The sequence below is a fragment of the Alosa pseudoharengus genome, unplaced genomic scaffold (genome assembly GCF_046254945.1).
Source record: "Alosa pseudoharengus isolate Yale_2024_CS ecotype anadromous, Long Island Sound unplaced genomic scaffold, YU_APseudo_1.1 YU_APseudo_1.1_scf_6, whole genome shotgun sequence".
In the NCBI taxonomy this organism is placed as follows: domain Eukaryota; kingdom Metazoa; phylum Chordata; class Actinopteri; order Clupeiformes; family Clupeidae; genus Alosa; species Alosa pseudoharengus.
In genome coordinates this window covers 6,109,301-6,129,300 of record NW_027468848.1, presented here as the reverse complement: position 1 = coordinate 6,129,300, position 20,000 = coordinate 6,109,301, and the positions used below count along the sequence as shown (strand labels likewise).

Sequence of the window (20,000 nt, the reverse complement as noted above, 5' to 3'; positions counted from 1 at the left end):
CATTCTGAGAGCTCTTTCCTCTCATGCATGTTGGACTGTTTTGCTTTTCTCATTTAGCACTGAAATTAAAGCGTTAATTAATTCTTTGGCACTGCTTAATAAATGCATCTATTTACTGATCGCCTGATTCTTCATCATGTCACTACAAGAGTAAGGTTTCTAAACAACCTATACATACATATATATATATATATATATATATAGAGAGAGAGAGAGAGAGAGAGAGAGAGAGAGAGAGAGAGAGAAAGGGTGGCAGGGGAGTGAGAGAGAGAATAAATACCTGAGGTCATTGAGATCATTATGAGATCTCAGATTTAAAAACAGATCTCACTAAAAACAGTGATCTACAATCATCTTTATTATCTTTATTTTCGCATCTCCAGAAACCCCATACACAGCCAATTTAGACATTATGTTATGTTACTCAGATGGGCAATAACAGAAACCCCATACACAGCTAATTTAGACATTATGTTATGTTACTCAGATGGGCAATAACAGCTGGCACAGATGAGTTTCTAGATATTAGTCCTGCATAATGGCATATTACATCTGTGACCAGATATACAGAGTGATCTGCTGTTAAAATCCACACACACAGTGATCTTGGGCTTGTGTAGTGAGGGAGCTCTGGTAAGCACATTACACCTGCTAAAGGAAAAGAGGACCTTCTGCCCGTGCCACCCTAAACCCAGGCCACTGAGACTTCTGTCCATGCCACCCTAAACCCAGGCCACTGAGACTTCTGTTAATGCCACCCTAAACCCAGGTCACTGAGACTTCTGTCCATGCCACCCTAAACCCAGGCCACTGAGACTTCTGTCCATGCCACCCTAAACCCAGGCCACTGAGACTTCTGTCCATGCCACCCTAAACCCAGGTCACTGAGACTGCAGCTCGATCATAGATGGACATGTTAGAGTTTAGTGATGCTCTTAGACACATCGATGAGTTAACCTGTTATGAGTACAGATTCACCTGAATATGTTTCTGCTGTTTTGTTGGCTTGTTGCATTACATATTTGATATCTGTTAAATGATGGAGGATGGTCTACGGCTGTTCCAACTCCCCTTCTGTTCCCCTCCGCTGTGGGAGGGAGACCTTGTCATTCTGTAAGTGGTGTGGAGTGTGTGCTGCGTCTAAGATGAGTGTGTGTGCTGAGTCTAAGATGTGCTCTGCTGTTGAAGATGCTTTCTGGGCTTTTTTTCCTGTTCTGAAAGACTTGTTTTGATTTGTTACAGTCACAGAATTCATGTTGAATGTAAATACACTGAAAATAAACTTTGTGAGGTATGTTTGTATATTTCTGTTTATCCTACTTTAAGTTTTGTAACTTGCCCGACTCCTTTCCCTTCGGAACCCTGTTCACGGGTGACGCTGGCTCCTGTTTCAGCATTACTGTCAAGTTTTGTAAAATTTTAATGAGAGTAAAAATGAAGTCATTCAAAGACTGTATACTCTTGCAGTAATTGTGTCTCTGGTGCGATAAGAAAGCCTATTCCAGTTCCTTTAGAGATCTCTTCACAGGCAGACGCAAGCCTCCTCTCTGGCCCAGCCAGACATCCACCCACAGATATGAACCGCTTCATTAACATAAGATGTGTGTGTGTGTGTGTGTGTGTGTGTCTGTGTGTGTGTGTGTGTGTGTGTGTGTGTGTGCGTGTGTGTTTGTGTAATATATACATACACACCTCTCTATTCACACAAGAAGAGTGTGTATGTGTGTGTTTGTCCAATTTACATATGCAGTTTTATATTCACACAAGATTGTGTGTGTGTGTGTTTGTGTCTGATATACATACACATTTCTCCACTCATTGAAGATGTATGTGTGTCTGTGTGTGGTGTGTGTGTGTGTGTGTGTGTGTGTGTGTCTGATATACATACACATTTCTCCATTCACACAAAACACTGGAGTATGGAGGCCCATTCCATGTGTGTGTGTGTGCATGTGTGTGTGTTACATACATATGCTTTACTCTGTGCGTGAGTGTGTGTGTGTTACATGTTTGTTCTAACGCTGGCGAACCAGGAGTCTGATTACTCGGTCAGCTCGATGGGCCCAGCCGATAATCACGTACCTCCACATGGGATTAATTCTCGCCCTAGAACCCCGGCAACACGAGAGCATAGCCGATAATCACGCACCTCCACATGGGATTAATTCTCGCCCTAGAACCCCGGCAACACGAGAGCATTCCGAGGCCATGTGACTCGAAAAGCATTCTGTCGTCCCCGGCGACACTAAAAGCATTCCCTCAGTTCTGACGGTAGTTTTCCGCCACTCCAGCTTTTCCCCTTGTGTGTTTCTGAGGAGCTGCTTGGCAAAAATGTCACGCCACACGGCCTTAAACTGTAAATGTCAGCAGATTAAAACTGTAAAGGCCAAAGGAATCTTTCAAAAAGATGCCAGACTCAACAACACACTGTATATCACCTCTCAGCAGCCGCGAGCAGCAGGCTGCACAGAGAAAACACAAAGTCCATAAACACACACACACACACACACCTCACACAAACACACTCGGCAGACACAAACACACACTGCAGAGACAAGCACACACCGCACACACTAACACACACCGCACACAAACACACTCGGCAGACACAAACACACACTGCAGAGACAAGCACACACCGCACACACACCTCACACAAACACACTGCAGAGACAAGAACACGCCGCACACACAAACACTCACTAACACACACTACACACAAACACACTCCGCACACAAACACACTTGACAGACACAAACACACACTGCAGAGACAAGCACACGCCGCACACACAAACACACACCACACACACTAACACACACCAAACACACACACTAACACACACCGCACACACAAACACACACCGCAGACACAAGCACACACCACAGACACAAATACACACCACATACACTAACACACACAAACACACACCGCACACACAAACACACATCAAACACACACACTAACACACCGCACACACACTGCAGATGGAAACACACACTGCACACACAAACACACACCGCAGACACAAGCACACACCGCACACACAAATACACACCACACACACTGCCTAAACACACACCGCACACACTAATACACACCGCACACACACACACACGCACAGGAGACACAGCAGGCACAGGAGGCCTGTCTACTGGCACCTCTGCAGTGTTAGACTAGAGTGCAGTCAAATTCAGGACATTCTTTCTAAGCCAAACTGTATTTATACTGCATAACATTTCTCACATTTGTCCATTTTTTCAATTAAAGGTCACATATTTATATTGTGTCTTTTGTATGTTTAATATCGTGGTGGTGTGCCGTGAGATTCTCTTGTAGTAAATATTGCGCTGCCAGAGAAAAATGTTTGGGAAACACTGCACATGTGCACTACTGAGTATACTATACTAGCCTACTAACACTTAAACACTAGCCTACTGACACTTAAACACTAGCCTACTGACACCTTTATACTAGCCTACTGTTACCACTATACTAGCCTACTGATACTTAAACACTAGCCTACTGACACCTTTATACTAACCTACTGACACTTAAACACTAGCCTACTGACATCTTTATACTAATCTACTGTTACCACTATACTAGCCTACTGACACCTCTATACTAGCCTACTGTTATGGCTATACTAGTCTACAGACACCCCTACACTAGCCTACTGACATCTTTATACCAGCCTTCTGACACTTAAACACTATCCTACTGACACTTAAACACTAGCCTACTGAGACCTCTACACTAGTATACTGACAGCTTTCATCTCAGGGGACAGGCAGGTGAGAAAGTGTGTGAGTTTTCAGTGTGTGTAAGTTTTCAGTGCTCGTTGTCTATGTTCTGTTTGACCGGACTGCAGGGCGGCTCTGGCATGCAGCTTTGGGTCGTGGAGGAGTGTCCACACCAACATCAGTGACTACAGAAACACACACCACACACACACACACACACACACCACACACACACACACACACCACACACACACACACACCACACACACACACACACACACACACACACACACACACACACACACACACAGGGCGACTCTGGCCGTGGAGGAGTGTCCGCACTAACATCAGTGAGTACAGAGGGCCTCAGCATGACACACTCTAATCTCTGTGGTAAATATGAGGGATTACGGTCACGCACGGAGAAAATCCCCCCGCCAACGACATTCCGTGAGCAGTTTATTTCATTCTAATCTGGAATGAATTGGATTGTCGGATTAAAGTTTTATTTTTCAGATTGGTCCACTTTTCAAATGTTGCTCTGTTTAAGCCAGGCACTGTGAAGTAGAAGCCCTGAATGCCGACCCCAAAGAGATACCCCAGGGGTATCAGAGCGGGGATATCATCACCACCTCCGACCCCCAAGGAAATACCCCAGGGCAACAGAGCACGGGGATATCATCACCACCTCCGACCCCCAAGGAAATACCCCAGGGCAACAGAGCACGGGGATATCATCACCACCTCCGACCCCCAAGGAAATACCCCAGGGCAACAGAGCACGGGGATATCATCACCACCTGCGACCCCCAAGGAAATACCCCAGGGCAACAGAGCACGGGGAATCATATTCACTTTACCTCAGCTATGTCATCCAAATGTGTCCACCGTCCCCTCGCCTCTCTAACTTGTGTCCTTTAGTCTCGGCTCTGACCGCTTAACGCAACCTCTCTTATTTAAGGGCATTTCAACCACTAACCCCTCCTCCACGGAAATTCAACATTTAGTGTCAAATTTGTGAAATGAACCATGAATACAGTATAAAAATGCCATTTGGCAAATGTCATGTATACATAATTGAAATGTCTGAAATTCAGATTTAAATTCTTGTCAGTTTTTTCAGTTCCGACCTCAGCGGAACGCTCAGGCCAGAACTCTGATGTGAGTTGAGTGGATCTCTACGCCACATTACACACACTTATAACACACACACACACACACACACACACACACACACACACACACACACACACACACACACAGAGAGAAGTCAAAAGGCCTTATATAAACATCTGCATTACACACATCAGAGAACCCAAAGGGCCTAAACACCACAAGCACTCGGGATCAGTAGACAAACAGTTTAATCAATTAAAGATCATATAAATAATATTCAACAACATGAAATTAAAATATTACATAAAGTGGAAAATAAGACAAACATGACATGCATTTCAAATCTGCTGTAGTATCTTGGGCAAAGAAAAAAGCAGTTTCCTGTCAAGACTGGCAGGATGGTTAGGGTTATTAGGGAGCATATCGTATGTTACATACGTAGCAGTATGTACTAATTAAAGTAGAGGTCATATAATATGTTATGTCTTCTGGCAGTATGTACTAGTTAAAGTAGAGGTCATATAATACGTTATGTCCTCAGTAGTATGTACTAGTTGAAGTATGGGGCATATCTGGCAGTAGTATGTACTAGTTAAAGTAGAGAGCATACAGTACAATAATGTTCACATGTTCTCTGCAGTTCCCTCTCCCCCTGAGTAATATATATGTAAAATACTAAAAAAAAAACTATAAAGTAAATAACCTTTTTAACTTGGTAGAAGTTTGACAGTCTTGATCACCTCCCACACATGATGCAGAAATGTGAACATGTACTGTAGTCTAAATTGAAGCTAATCATTATAAATCGCTATGTCCTTTTCTCTCCATGTGCAATGTGTGTCAGTCATGAGCAGACCAGACCTGCTGATTTACAGAATCTGCGTGCTGTTGCTTAAGTGTGATTGACAGAATCTGCATGCTGTTGCTTAAGTGTGATTGACAGAATCTGCATGCTGTTGCTTAAGTGTGATTGACAGAATCCGCATGCTGTTGCTTAAGTGTGATTGACAGAATCTGCATGCTGTTGCATAGGAGTGTGATTGACAGAATCTGCATGCTGTTGCTTAAGTGTGATTATTGACAGAATCTGCATGCTGTTGCTTAAGTGTGATTGACAGAATCTGCATGCTGTTGCTTAAGTGTGATTGACAGAATCCGCATGCTGTTGCTTAAGTGTGATTGACAGAATCTGCATGCTGTTGCATAGGAGTGTGATTGACAGAATCTGCATGCTGTTGCTTAAGTGTGATTATTGACAGAATCTGCATGCTGTTGCTTAAGTGTGATTGACAGAATCTGCATGCTGTTGCATAGGAGTGTGATTGACAGAATCTGCATGCTGTTGCTTAAGTGTGATTGACAGAATCCGCATGCTGTTGCTTAAGTGTGATTGACAGAATCTGCATGCTGTTGCATAGGAGTGTGATTGACAGAATCTACATGCTGTTGCTCAGGAGTGTGATTGACAGAATCTGCATGCTGTTGCTCAGGAGTGTGATTGACAGAATCTACATGCTGTTGCTCAGGAGTGTGATTGACAGAATCTACATGCTGTTGCTCAGGAGTGTGATTGACAGAATCTACATGCTGTTGCTCAGGAGTGTGATTGACAGAATCTACATGCTGTTGCTCAGGAGTGTGATTGACAGAATCTACATGCTGTTGCTCAGGAGTGTGAGTCTTCTTTTTTATAACAGGCGTCTGACTCAGTTAATGAAACATAAAACCACCTATTATTATTTGTGTGTGTGTGTGTGTGTGTGTGTGTGTGTGTGTGTGTGTGTGTGTGTGTGTGTGTGTGTGTATGTGTGTGTGTGTGTGTGTGTGTGTGTGTGTGTGTGTGTGTGTGTGTGTGTGTATGTGTGTGTGCTTATTAGGACATAAAACCCATCACTCCATCTCCATGGCAAACAGCAACACACACACGGTTACTGCTGCAGACTGTAGCTCTGTCGCGTGCTGTCTCACACCGCTCTTTGTAAATGGGACGTGCTGCGTGCACATACAATACTATCTATCTATAATCTATCTATAAAGCAAGAAGCGTCTGTGTGTGTGTGTGTGTGTGTGTGTGTGTCTGTGGCACGCATATCTCGCTGACCGTTTGTCAGACTGACCTAAGATTTCGTATGTGGCTCGTGCGTGGCACAAAGGTGTGCACTCTCGATTTTGAAGATTTTTTAATGCATATTTCAAAATATGCTTATTTACGTAGGACGTTTATCGCTGCACTGCACTGTTTCCAAGGGGACCAGTTTCAGGGGAGCTCCACCCCATGGATCGTGTACCGACAGTAGCTAGGTCCAGAGAACGGGCTCTGCTAGGTCTCACTTTGATGATAGTAAGTCGCAATTTAAACGGATTACTCGGGAACCGCTTGTGGGTTAAGATGCAAGATGATTATCATGTCTGACCTCAACAATAAAGACTCCCTGTATGCAGTTTGCTTGCATAAAATGATTACTTGCAACACGCCAACAAACATGGGTATGTAGTGACCACTCGAATAGCCCAGGCTACTTTGGACTTTCAAGAGACTTTGACTAAAACGACAATTCCGACTGCAAGGTCCCAAATTGAAACGAGCAATAGGCTAATGCCACATAGCTAACGTTAGACACGTTGCAGACTGAGCGACGGCACTTATCACGCCATTAAACACGGGTATGTAGTGACCACTCAAAATAAAAGTATGTGCAAGCTTCGAATAGCATTAGGAAGTTATTCAGTAAGCTACACACATTTAGCCTTAACTCAAAACAGTTGTCATTATGTCATTCTGATCTGTAGAAATGTCACATGCAGCCATGCCTAAATTTATTAGAGGCCACATTAATTATAGGCTAATATATTATAATATTCAGTAGGCTATTCATTATTGAATGCTTAGCTGGAATGATGTTTCCCTATCATCCTATTTTTAAAGCAGGCATACATGTGGGCATGTAATTGAGCTACGGGTTTTCTTCAGGAATGGCATGTTTGAACGGGCACTGCACTAGTCTCACTAATGACAGGGAACTGGCCCCAGGTGACGCTCAGATCAACAAAAGGAAATTTGAAAGAAGCAAGAAATCACAGAACTCTGATGCCATTTGATTTGAATGATTATTGCAAGTGGGAACATTGTTGCTAATTGGGCCTAAATTACTTCTGAAAACTTTGCAGCATTTGCATTCAATTGGCATCTGTATTATATTGACATATATATGTCTGGGACGTGAATGCCTTGTAATCAACATTCGTTTTGTCTTAATTAGGACAAGAAATATGGTTGAATAATAGAGATATTTAATACATTCTGTACACCAACATTCAATACATTCTGTACCCAACACCGCCCCCCCCCCCCCCCCCCACCTGCCAACTAACCCAGACCCCCCCCCCCCCCAAGAGTGAAATGAGCTTAATTGTTACAGTGGTGCCCCCCCCCCCCCCCAATGAGTACATAGTTAGTGCTTAATTGTTACAGTGGTGCCCCCCCCCCCCCCCAATGAAAGGTAAGTAGGCTTAGTTGTTAGAGTGGTGCCCCCCCCCCCCCCCCAATGAGAGGTAAGTAGGCTTAATTGTTACAGTGGTGCCCCCCCCCCCCCCCCCCCAATGAGTACATAGTTAGTGCTTAATTGTTACAGTGGTGCCCCCCCCCCCCCCCCCCCCCCCCCAATGAGAGGTAAGTAGGCTTAGTTGTTAGAGTGGTGCCCCAGACACCCCCCATGGAGGAAAAATTAGTGATTTTAGAGCTGGTGTTCTGTGAACCCCACCCCCCAATGTGTGTGCTGGCTGGATGCTGGGAGTGTGTGTGTGTGTGGTGTGTGTGTGTGTGTGGGGGCTGGATGCTGGGAGTGAATGTGATGTGGTGTTTGCTGGATGTTGTGAGTGTGTGTGTGTGTGTGTGCTAGACATTGTATGTGTGTGTGTGTGTGTGTGTGTGTGTGTGTGTGTGTGCTAGACATTGTATGTGTGTGTGTGTGTGTGTGTGTGTGTGTGTGTGTGTGTGTGTGCATGTGTGTGTGTGTAGCGGGTCTAGATGTTGTGAGTGTGTGTGTGGTGTGCATAGGCCAGTATTACTGTCTACTCAGACACACTGGTGCATAGGCCACTGGTGCAACACCCCTGTTTTTCTTGTATTTTAAGGTCATCCCGGCGGCCTCCCATTTTCTTATTTCTCCCGGAAAACTCCCGTTTAGATTACTCAGATTACACATAGAGAGTCTGGGCGATGGCAGACCACTATACTCTGCTATTACACATTGAGTCTCCGGGCTTAGAAGACAGCTCCGCAACCTGGTACCATCAACAGGTCCATTCATCTAGAGCAGTGTTTCCCAAAGACTGGGACGCGACCCACGGGTGGGTCGCAGGAGATTTTATTTGGGTCGTCAGCACAATTTATGTTGTCTAATAGGGCTAACTTAGCCAGGAAAGCTATCAGTTTTCTATTAGGATATAGTTTGTTTACCACAGTCACATCCCTCTGGAATTTTGCATTTAGAATAGCTCTGAAACTGGGGGGCGAACGCATCGCAGAAGGGACAGCGTGGACATCTCACTCGCAAAATAAAACATTTCTGTGGGGCGCCTGCCATGGACCTTGCAGTTGCAAAATGCAAGGGACATGAATCAGCCTATTTGCACCATCATTAACGGACACCAGCTCTTCAACTTGACCGATTAAAATCTAGTCAACTAAGCAGACATCCGTATACCAGACATGGCTAATCAATTTGCGTCATAGGCTGTAGATAGTTTCAATTGTAGATGCAATCTTTAAAGTTAATAGCAACCTCCTCACATTCCTTATTATTTCGGATTTAAAACGCTCAACAGTGCATTATATTAGCCTACTATTTAAATGGACATTTTCCACCTCGCAAATTATCTTTTGACTATTAGGGGTTTGCACGGCGTGTCATCAGATCTGGACATCGCCATATTGGAGATACTCGCCTCATTAGAAAGCATTAGGCACTGAAGTAAATCCCTAACATCGTCAAGGAAAATGGTTAATTATTGCCGTGTTTTAGGTTGTACAAATAGGTCAGACTGAGAAAAACATCTGGTGTAGGTATCGACTTCCAAACGTTATTAAAAACCAGGGAGAAGGGACAATAATGCCAGAAGTTATCAGAGTAAGGGGGGCGCTTGTGGTTGAACTTGGTTCGTCTCCCTCACCCAACTCATATGGATCTGCGGTGCCAATAATCCGTAATTTCTCGAAATATCGCGCCTTTTCTTGTGGTCCAAGTCCTGCCCTATATGCCTTTGCATCTTAGAAGCATTTTGATGAGCTTTTCTGTTGTTTAGACACGCTACAATCACGTAAGATATCCAAAGTGCATAATACTCCATTGTACTTCATTCACCGAGTACCGGCAATATGGCCGCGCGTGCTGGGTTACCATAGTTACCGGCCAGAACGTGACGTCGGTGCAAACCCCTAATTGCGTAAAAGCCTCTTGTTCTGATATTTGTTCATTTCACATTCTTACAACATAGCTTGCCACAACATCAATACACAGCCTTGGTATACGGCCTACAAACAAACGTTTAACTCCAGAGGAAAATGCGGATTCAACTTTCTAAAAAAAAGAAACCTCCTCAAATAGGCTACAATATAACGACTTGAGTTACTTGCTATGTTCACATAGGAATTGACGGTGTTATGGGTCCATTTGTTTGCAACGCAACGTAGCCTACAACATCTCTCTTTAGAAATATAGGAACAGCTTACTATGCTGAAGAGTGACGACTGCGTAGCATGCAAGAATATCCCGAAGAAAAGTTTGAGAACCTGTGGCCTAAAACAATATGATTGCATGCAGGTTGCATGTTAGTTCTGAAGTGAGATGGGTCGCGATAGTCTGTTTTTTTTAAAAAGTGGGTCCCCAGAATAAAAGTTTGGGAAACACTGATCTAGAGGACCGGCAGGGTCAGTGCAGCTGACGTCTCTCTCCTCACGCACGCACGCACGCACGCACGCGCGCTAACCCAACTATAACTCAATTGCTCTTACGCAACGCTGCTCTCTGCCCTGATGGGGAACTGGGTATCAGTGGAGCTTTCTGTTGATGGTAAACGGCGCTCCGAGCTCTGCATAGCTGGATGAAATGGGACAGTAATTCACCATGGCAAATGTAGCATGCTGTGACATCGCTATTGAGGATGTTTACAGCAATACATAATGGAGTGTCTGCTGAGGCAAATTGGGGGAAACCATGACAAATCACAACGCTGAGAACAAGCGGAAATAAGGCTCAGACCAAAAAAAACTAAAAACGTTGTGCTGCGGCAGAGCAGAGTTATTTTGATTCATCAGAATGATCTGTCTCTGCAGGAAATCGTCTTCAGGAACTTCTACATTATTCTGCAGTGATGTTTACCGCCACACTGTCAAAGTACGGCTAAAAAAAGGAACAAAGATGAAAGGCTCCTGCAATGGCATTCTAGGAACAGGAGCTATTTTATGGACCCAAGAACATCTTCCTCAATTAAGTCCGAAGCATAGCACGGCTGCAAACTCCATGGCCATTGTGCTACATGGCTGAGTGATGTGTTTGTCTCTCTGGAAAGGAGGACTGAGGAGAGGAGAGAGCTGAAAGGAGATTCTGTGGATGTTCCTGTTTGTTCAGAGAGGCCACAGAAGAGAAGGGCTTCCAAATGCCATATGTTTACATGGGTTTGGGAACATGAGAAAGCACAAAAGAATAACTGCTGGGAGTGTTTTTCAAAGGACAGGTCTCCTACACTGAGTGTTTTTCAAAGAACAGGACTCCTGAAAGCCTGAATCTGTGTGTGTTTCCTCCGTGGAGCTGTGTGTGTTTCCTCCGTGAAGCTGCACAATGGCAGGCTCACACCACCTCAACACCTCAGATGCTCGGGGGTGGGGGGTGAGAGACCTCTTCCAATTCCATATGTGGCTCTCCAAGGCAAAGCCAGGACACACATTGGCATGTGACATTGTGTCGCAGGTGAAAAATATGAATTGAGGAACGTATGCCTTTCATAACTATCAACACCTGCTCAAGGCCACGGGCTTTTTGCAGAATCTCTAGCCCCTGTATTGCTTATAATTAACCACCACTGAATGGCGCCAATGTGGTCTGTGCAGTTGATTATGTATGTGTGCAGTACAAAGGTATTCCAATGTGAACCCTGACGTGCTGTATCACATCATTTCACCTTTGAGTGCCTGATGTCTCCGCTGGGAGGTGTCTCAGACGTTTCTGTTTTGGAGAGCAGTATGTTTCCGTGTAGTTATTTCAGGCAGGGTTGCTGATTGGGACGAGCGTGGGTCTAATTTCAGAGGGAGCCGTGACGTTGGTGTGCGGCTGATTCCAGGCGCGGTGGCGGTGGGTGAAGTTAGCAGTAATTGAATGGAAGGGAAGCGAGCACTGTGAAGAGGAGGTCTGTGATACCACTGTGTCAGGTGCATTTCAGCTTTCATGATGATATATGTCCTAATTAGACACTGCGAGCGGAATTACAGCCCAGAGGAAAACATCACAATCACACACACACACACACACACACACACACTATGTGTCCTTTAGAGACTTGTGATCCTCATGTTTTAATATTGGAGCTCAACGCAGCATTATTTTACCTCCGCATTACGGTGTTGAATAAATATCTCTGCAGTCTGCATGGATGAGCCACAGGAAACTGGGCTGTTTTTGTCTTTGTTTTGATTTGTACACCTCTGCGTATGTATTTCCCTGTTAGACGAGGCCAGCTGGCGGGTCAGAGCAGACCCAACACCAGCAGCTGAGCAGTAACACGCCATGGGTCATGTCGAGGTCAACGAGTTGACCCATGTCAGACAAGAGAGAGACAGAGTGGGCCGCAACCTGCATACAGACTTAACAACAACAACAACAACACAAGTTTAGACCAGACAGCAATTCCGCACGGGGCAGACAGCACAGCAGTAATGTAGGGAACGCAGAACCTGCTAGTTCTAATACAGACAGCACAGCAGTAATGTAGGGAACGCAGAACCTGCTAGTTCTAATACAAACAGCACAGCAGTAATGTAGGGAACGCAGAACCTGCTAGTTCTAATACAGACAGCACAGCAGTAATGTAGGGAACGCAGAACCTGCTAGTTCTAATACAGACAGCACAGCAGTAATGTAGGGAACGCAGAACCTGCTAGTTCTAATACAGACAGCACAGCAGTAATGTAGGGAACGCAGAACCTGCTAGTTCTAATACAAACAGCACAGCAGTAATGTAGGGAACGCAGAACCTGCTAGTTCTAATACAGACAGCACAGCAGTAATGTAGGGAACGCGGAACCTGCTAGTTCTAATACAGACAGCACAGCAGTAATGTAGGGAACGCAGAACCTGCTAGTTCTAATACAGACATCACAGCAGTAATGTAGGGAACGCAGAACCTGCTAGTTCTAATACAGACATCACAGCAGTAATGTAGGGAACGCAGAACCTGCTAGTTCTAATACAGACATCACAGCAGTAATGTAGGGAACGCAGAACCTGCTAGTTCTAATACAAACATCACAGCAGTAATGTAGGGAACGCAGAACCTGCTAGTTCTAATACAAACATGGCAGCAGTAATGTAGGGAACGCAGAACCTGCTAGTTCTAATCTGTACAGACAGAACCTGCTAGTTCTAATACAGACATCACAGCAGTAATGTAGGGGACGCAGAACCTGCTAGTTCTAATCTGTAGAGACAGAACCTGCTAGTTCTAATATGTACAGACATGACAGCCGGGAATAGTAGAGAGGAGCCATTGGGTACAGATAGATATGTGGGGTGCAGACAGCAGTGAGGTACAGACTGCTCTGTGTGTGTGTGTGTGTGGTGTGTGTGTGTGTGGTGTGTGTGTGTGTGTATGTGGTGTGTGTGTGTGGTGTGTGTGTGTGTGGTGTGTGTGTGTGTGGTGTGTGTGTGGTGTGGTGTGTGTGTGTGGTGTGTGTGTGTATGTGTGTGTGTGTGTGTGGTGTGTGTGTGGTGTGGTGTGTGTGTGGTGTGTGTGTGTGGTGTGGTGTGGTGTGTGTGTGTGTGTGTGGTGTGTGTGTGTGTGTGGTGTGGTGTGTGATGTGTGTGTGGTGTGTGTGTGTGTGGTGTGTGTGTGTGGTGTGTGTGTGTGGTGTGTGTGTGTGTGTGTGTGTTCTTCGTCTCCATCACTACACTGCCAGTGTGTCCAGTCAGGTCCCTGGTGTCCCCTGTTTACACACACGGCCCCATGTCCTCCTCACTGGGTGAAGCCAGATAGAGCCATCACACCTCCTCCCATCATACACACATGCATGCACACACACACACACAAGACATACACACACACACACACACAGGCACACACACACACACACACACACACACACACACACAGAGACACACACACACACACACAGACAGACACACACACACATTTGTGGAGATGTAGCAGACACTAAGAGTGGAGCTCGTCGAGCAGCCTGGCCCTCCTGGGCTCTCAACTCCACCCCTCTTATTGATCTCCCACAGGCTCCCAGGGCCCCAAACCACATATAGCTGTCCACTTTACTGCCTGAGAACAAACCGATTGCCTGGTTGTGAAGTTCAGCACATGTACAGCATGTGCATTACACATTATGTCTACACTCATCATGACAGTTTGCCAATAACAACACTGACAATAACAACGGTGTCCAAATCTTAGTGTCCCTTTGTTGATGTTCTGCACACAGGCTGAAGCCTTGCATCTCACAGGTAGTACAAAAGACTGTCTCAATCCTCATTCTGCTGACAGGAGAGAGCAGGAGGTAGATTTGCCTCTGAACCGACATCAGCTTGCACTGCCCAGTCAAAACTAGAACCGACATTATCTTCCAGTGCCCAGCAAAGAACAGAACACACATCAGCTTGCACTGGCCAGCAAAAACTAGAACCGACATCAGCTTGCACTACCCAGCAAAAATCTGGGCATGACATGAGCAAAAAGCAGGTGGCAAGTGTTCTCATGCAGAGCTGCTGGAGTTTGGAAATGATAGTGTCTTACAAATGCTTAGTCTCTGACCCTGTGCTCGGTGCTCCTATCAGACCATCAATGTTTTTGCAAGCCAAAAGGAGAGCCTATTACTGAGTGTGCTGAAACTGCTGATCTGAAACTCCAGGGCTCTAAAAACAGCAGTGCTTTCCCAGCGAAATTCCATTTGCACAGCGCTACACCACTGCCCTCGTCCACCCTGGTACACCTGCACAGGTGAGAGGTGATACTCCAGATCTCAACATATCAGGTAAGCATCTGACTTCAGTTCATTCAGAAAGAGAAAGACAGAGAGAGAGAGAGAGAGAGAGAGACAGAGAGAGAGAGAGAGAGAGAGAGAGAGAGAGAGAGAGAATGCACTAATGACTTAGACATGCATTTAAACATGTAAAAAGAAATACCTAACGTCAAGGAGAAACACCTCCCGCAGCCTTGGCATTCCTTACTGTTTGTTGCCTTGGGAATACAGTGCCTATTACCGTGGAGATGAATAAGGGGAGACATGCTCAATGCAAACACCCAGGGCTCTAGACTGCTCTATTGTTACTGTGGATATGAATGCGGGGAGAACTAAGTGGTGTATATAAAAGGGCCACTACTCCCTGCTTTATTGTGTAGAATGTACTATAGCACTGGCACTAAACAAATTACTGTTTACTTGCATATGTATTCACAGAATAAATAACATAGGGAATGTAATCTCCAAACAGCCTTTTCATCCAGACTTCTGAGGTTCTGAGTACCCAGAGCAACATGAGAACAGCAGGCACTGAGCTGAGTGGTGAATGAAATGTGTGTTTTTGGACTTGGATTCAGTGGAAACCCAGTGAGCTCTGGTGCTGTAGTCAGCCTGGGCTCTGCGCTGGGCCCGCAAATGATCTGAGGGAATGTGGTGATGAATGCAAAGGCCAACTGAATGCCATTAGCTTCCTGAATCTGAGGGAACTGATGCTCTGATTGGCTGAAAGGCCAACTGAATGCCATTAGCTTCCTGATCTGAGGGAACTGATGCTCTGATTGGCTAGAGATTCTGACGAGGCTGGAGAGCAGTCAGACAGGGCCCACCAGAGTTGCTTCTGGGAAGAGTTGCTTCTGGGAACTAGGTCAAAGAGCTCATGGTGATGGACCTCGCGATCCTCTGTTTTCTTCTCTGTGAATGTTGAGCATTGTTTTCTTGTAAGAGATGCAGGATGACACAGTGTTTGTTGATGTTTATGATGTTTCTTGGTAGGAGCTTTTGTCCAAAGCGACTTACATTTTTTTAAATCCAAACAGAACACACCAAAGGTAGCTCACCCCTCCCTCCGGAGCTCCCTGAATAACTTCACACAGTTGTGCTGGTTGGAGTGACAGGCCTAGTCCACTGTCCAGTTCATGGAGACTTGGAGCGGATTGTGAGGAGATATTCTCTGAATATGATTGAGAAATTGCATAGAATCACAGTACCTAAGCATTCAGTTTTGTTTGTCTGCTGTTAAAGAAGCCCTATGCAACAATTTGAGCAAAAATGACCTTAATTATGCAGGTTGAGAGTCGTTCTGATGGTTCTACAACACTTTCTGGGTTGTTTGGTGGGTGCTTCGTCTCCCTCTATCGCTTCTCCGTGGAAAAAATGAATATGCAACTTTCTGAACCCGGACCGAGTAAATCCGGATGTGACTCAGCGGAAGTATCCAATCGCGCCTCGAAAATGTAGTCAGATTGTAGTTTCTAAGAAGACTGCAAAACGGATGCCAACTTGGCTTTGTTGCTGTTGAAATTGTGTTTAGCCTACCCTTGGGTGAACTTCGTTTTGGTAATTTGGTTTAATAGTCTCCTGAACAATGTGTTTGCTCGACCGTTTTTTTGTGAGCCCTGTATGTGTTTAGGTTGGTTTCTTGATGGCTAGCTTGCTAGCTAGTGGGGGTTTAGCGTAGCAGTCACTTGCTACCGAAGCTGCAGGGGGAGCTATGTTGTGAAAAATCCGAGCCCAAATCCGGCGAAAACCCAAAAACAGCAAAGGAACAACCAGACCTGCATAGGGCTTCTTTAAAGCTGTTTAAGCCTTTGTCTTCTCTGTACTGAACACATACGTCTTCGGTCTTCTGTGCTTCTAAAGCCTGCAGTGCTGGTCTCCTGTGCCCTTCAAGTGTTCTCGTTCCACGTTCTCTTAGTGTTCTCATTCCCCGTGCTCTTAAAATGTTCTCATTCCACATTCTCTTAGTGTTCTCGTTCCCTGTGCTCTTAAATTGTTCTGGTTCTCTGTTCTCTTAAATTGTGCTCGTTCTCTCTTATGTAAAGTGTTCTTGTTCCCGGTGCTAATGAAAGTGTTCTCATTCCCCGTGTTCTTAAAGTGTTCTTGTTTCCTGTTCTCTTAAAGTGTTCTCGTTCCCTGTGTTCTTAAAGTGTTCTCGTTCCCCGTGTTCTTAAAGTGTTCTCGTTCCCCGTGTTCTTAAAGTGTTCTCGTTCCCCGTGTTCTTAAAGTGTTCTCGTTCCCTGTGTTCTTAAAGTGTTCTCGTTCCCTGTGTTCTTAAAGTGTTCTCGTTCCCCGTGTTCTTAAAGTGTTCTCGTTCCCTGTTCTCTTAAAGTGTTCTCGTTCCCCGTGTTCTTAAAGTGTTCTTGTTCCCCGTGTTCTTAAAGTGTTCTCGTTCCCCGTGTTCTTAAAGTGTTCTCGTTCCCCGTGTTCTTAAAGTGTTCTCGTTCCCCGTGCTCCTGAAGTCCTCAGAGATAGTCAGCTCCTCCATCAGAGCTGATCCCTTCCTCTCATCAATAAGCTGCCAGAGCCCTGAGCAGATCGCGCCATCGCGGGACTCAGGGATTCCAGCTGGCTGCCGTGTGGAGGCTGTCATGAATCAATGCGGAGCCGCGTCTCTGTGTTCCCCAGGGAATTCACCATGGACTAATCCTACAATTATGACTGTGCTGAAGGAAGGGAGGGTGGGTGGTGTTGGTGGGGGGGGGAGGACAATCACATTCAGAATCTAATACTCATTATTTTTCATTTGTAAGATTATAAGCAGTTGCCCTTTGACTGTGGTGTTGCCATTTAAGCCTCCAATCCAATAAAAGACTTGATTTTATTTTCTGGCAGTAATCCAGTGGATTGACATATTTCCCTGGCATTTGACAGGAGAGATCAAAAAGGCTCTCTGCAAATCAACAGTTAAAAAAAGAAGAGGAAGATGACATGCTGAATGTGCTGTATGGAGGAGGCCCAATAGCATGAGGAGACATGAGGACAGAGAGGAGGAGAGGAGAGGTGAGGAGGAGAGGAGAGGTGAGGAGGAGAGGAGAGGACAGAGAGGAGAGGAAGAGAGGAAGAGAGGAGAGGTGAGGAGGAGAGGAGAGGACAGAGAGGAGAGGAGAGGAAGAGAGGAGAGGTGAGGAGGAGAGGAGAGGTGAGGACCTGAATAAGGAGAGGAGAGGTGAGGACAGAGAGGAGGAGAGGAGAGGTGAGGACAGAGAGGAGGAGAGGAGAGGTGAGGAGGAGAGGAGAGGAGAGGAGAGGTGGAGAGGAGAGGTGAGGAGGAGAGGAGAGGTGAGGACAGAGAGGAGGAGAGGAGAGGTGAGGACCTGGATAAGGAGAGGAGAGGTGAGGACCCGGAGGAGGAGAAGAGAGAGAACCTAAAGGAGGAGAGGAGAACCTAGAGGAGGAGAGGTGAGGACAGAGAGGAGAACTTAGAGGAGGAGAGGAGAACCTACAGGAGGAGAACCTAGAGAGAGGAGAACCTAGAGAAGAAGAGGAGAACCTAGAGGAGAGAGGAGAACCTAGAGAGAGGAGAACCAAGAGGAGAACCTAGAGTAGAAGAGGAGAACCTAGAGGAGAGAGGAGAACCTAGACGAGGAGAGAGGGATGTAGGCCTGGTGAAAGAGTGGGAAAGGGAGTAATAGTAATAAAGGGATGGATTTGTCTGCTGTAGTTGCCAGCATGCTCCTTCACACACTCCCAGCATGCTCCTTCACACACTCTCAGCTCCACATGCTGTGAATCCACACAAGCTACAGCTGCAAAGATCACATGAACCGGTCCAGTAGACCACCAGCACAGAATGTGTCCACTGCAAACAGGAACAGGACCCACGAAAGGCCAATAGCCTCTGTCCACTCGGTGCCAACATCTCCAATCACACAGCCCTAGACACTCCAAGTATGAGCTGTGAAGACGAGCTGCTTTAATATGCTCCCGCCGTCAATAACCCCAGCGGCCCGCGGCTCTAATCACCCATACGTCTGCATCTTAAAGGATCAAAGCGCTCTCCCCTGTGAGTGGATTTCACACCATACTCTCAGCCTTCCCCTCCTGAGGGGAGAAGTCTGCCCTCCCCCAACCCCCTCCCCCCCTACCCCACCCTCGCCTCAACACCCACCTACCCAGCGTCAGCACCCAGGGAACACACCTCAAAATAATAGCTTGAACTTTTCAGGAGTAGTTAGGCGGAGGGCCTCCGGATAGATCATTTGGCCGGCATGTATTATGCATCACTAATAACCAGTGGAGCCCCTCTGCTGCATGTGAGGCTTGTAGCAATTAGCCAAAGACAGGCGCTAATTGGGCCGGGTGAGCAGGGGAGTAGCGTTAGCGCGGCGCAGCGTAGCACGGAGTAGCGTTAGCGCGGCGCAGCGTAGCGCGGAGTAGCGCCTAGCGCCAGCTTTGATCTGCTCTCAGTTTCTTATATCAGCACGTGCAGCCACACTTACTACCTGTATATGCTGTTAGTATCAAGCAAATATGGTGGGTGTTTTCTGTGTGTGTGTGAGGGTGTGTTTGTGTGTATGTGTGTGAAAGCATCCCGTAAGCATACTGTGTGTGTGCATGTGAGAGAGGGAGAGAGTGTGTGTGTGAGTGTGTGTGTTTACAGACTATTAATTGAAAGGTAATTATGAAAAGAAAATATGGGTTATTGGAGCATGCCTCAGTCTGACGCCTCACTAAGAGATGTTATGTACGTTTCATATCACAGATCAAATATACATTTTAGCTTGTCATTTGTTACGGTACGTTTCATATCACAGATCAAATATACATTTCAGCTTGTCATTTGTTACGGTACGTTTCATATCACAGATCAAATATACATTTCAGCTTGTCATTTGTTACGGTACGTTTCATATCACAGATCAAATATACATTTTAGCTTGTCATTTGTTACGGTACGTTT

General features: G+C 45.8%; 1 protein-coding gene across 1 annotated transcript in view; it reads left to right on the top strand.

Moving 5' to 3' along the window:
• Positions 1 to 20,000, top strand: part of LOC143106456 (leucine-rich repeat transmembrane neuronal protein 4) — a 182,498-nt gene that overhangs the window by 146,585 nt on the left and 15,913 nt on the right. Inside the window, exon 5 of the mRNA XM_076270731.1 lies at positions 17,534 to 17,778. Coding sequence (XP_076126846.1) covers positions 17,534 to 17,778 — 245 coding nt within the window. The remainder of the gene's footprint in view (positions 1 to 17,533; positions 17,779 to 20,000) is intronic.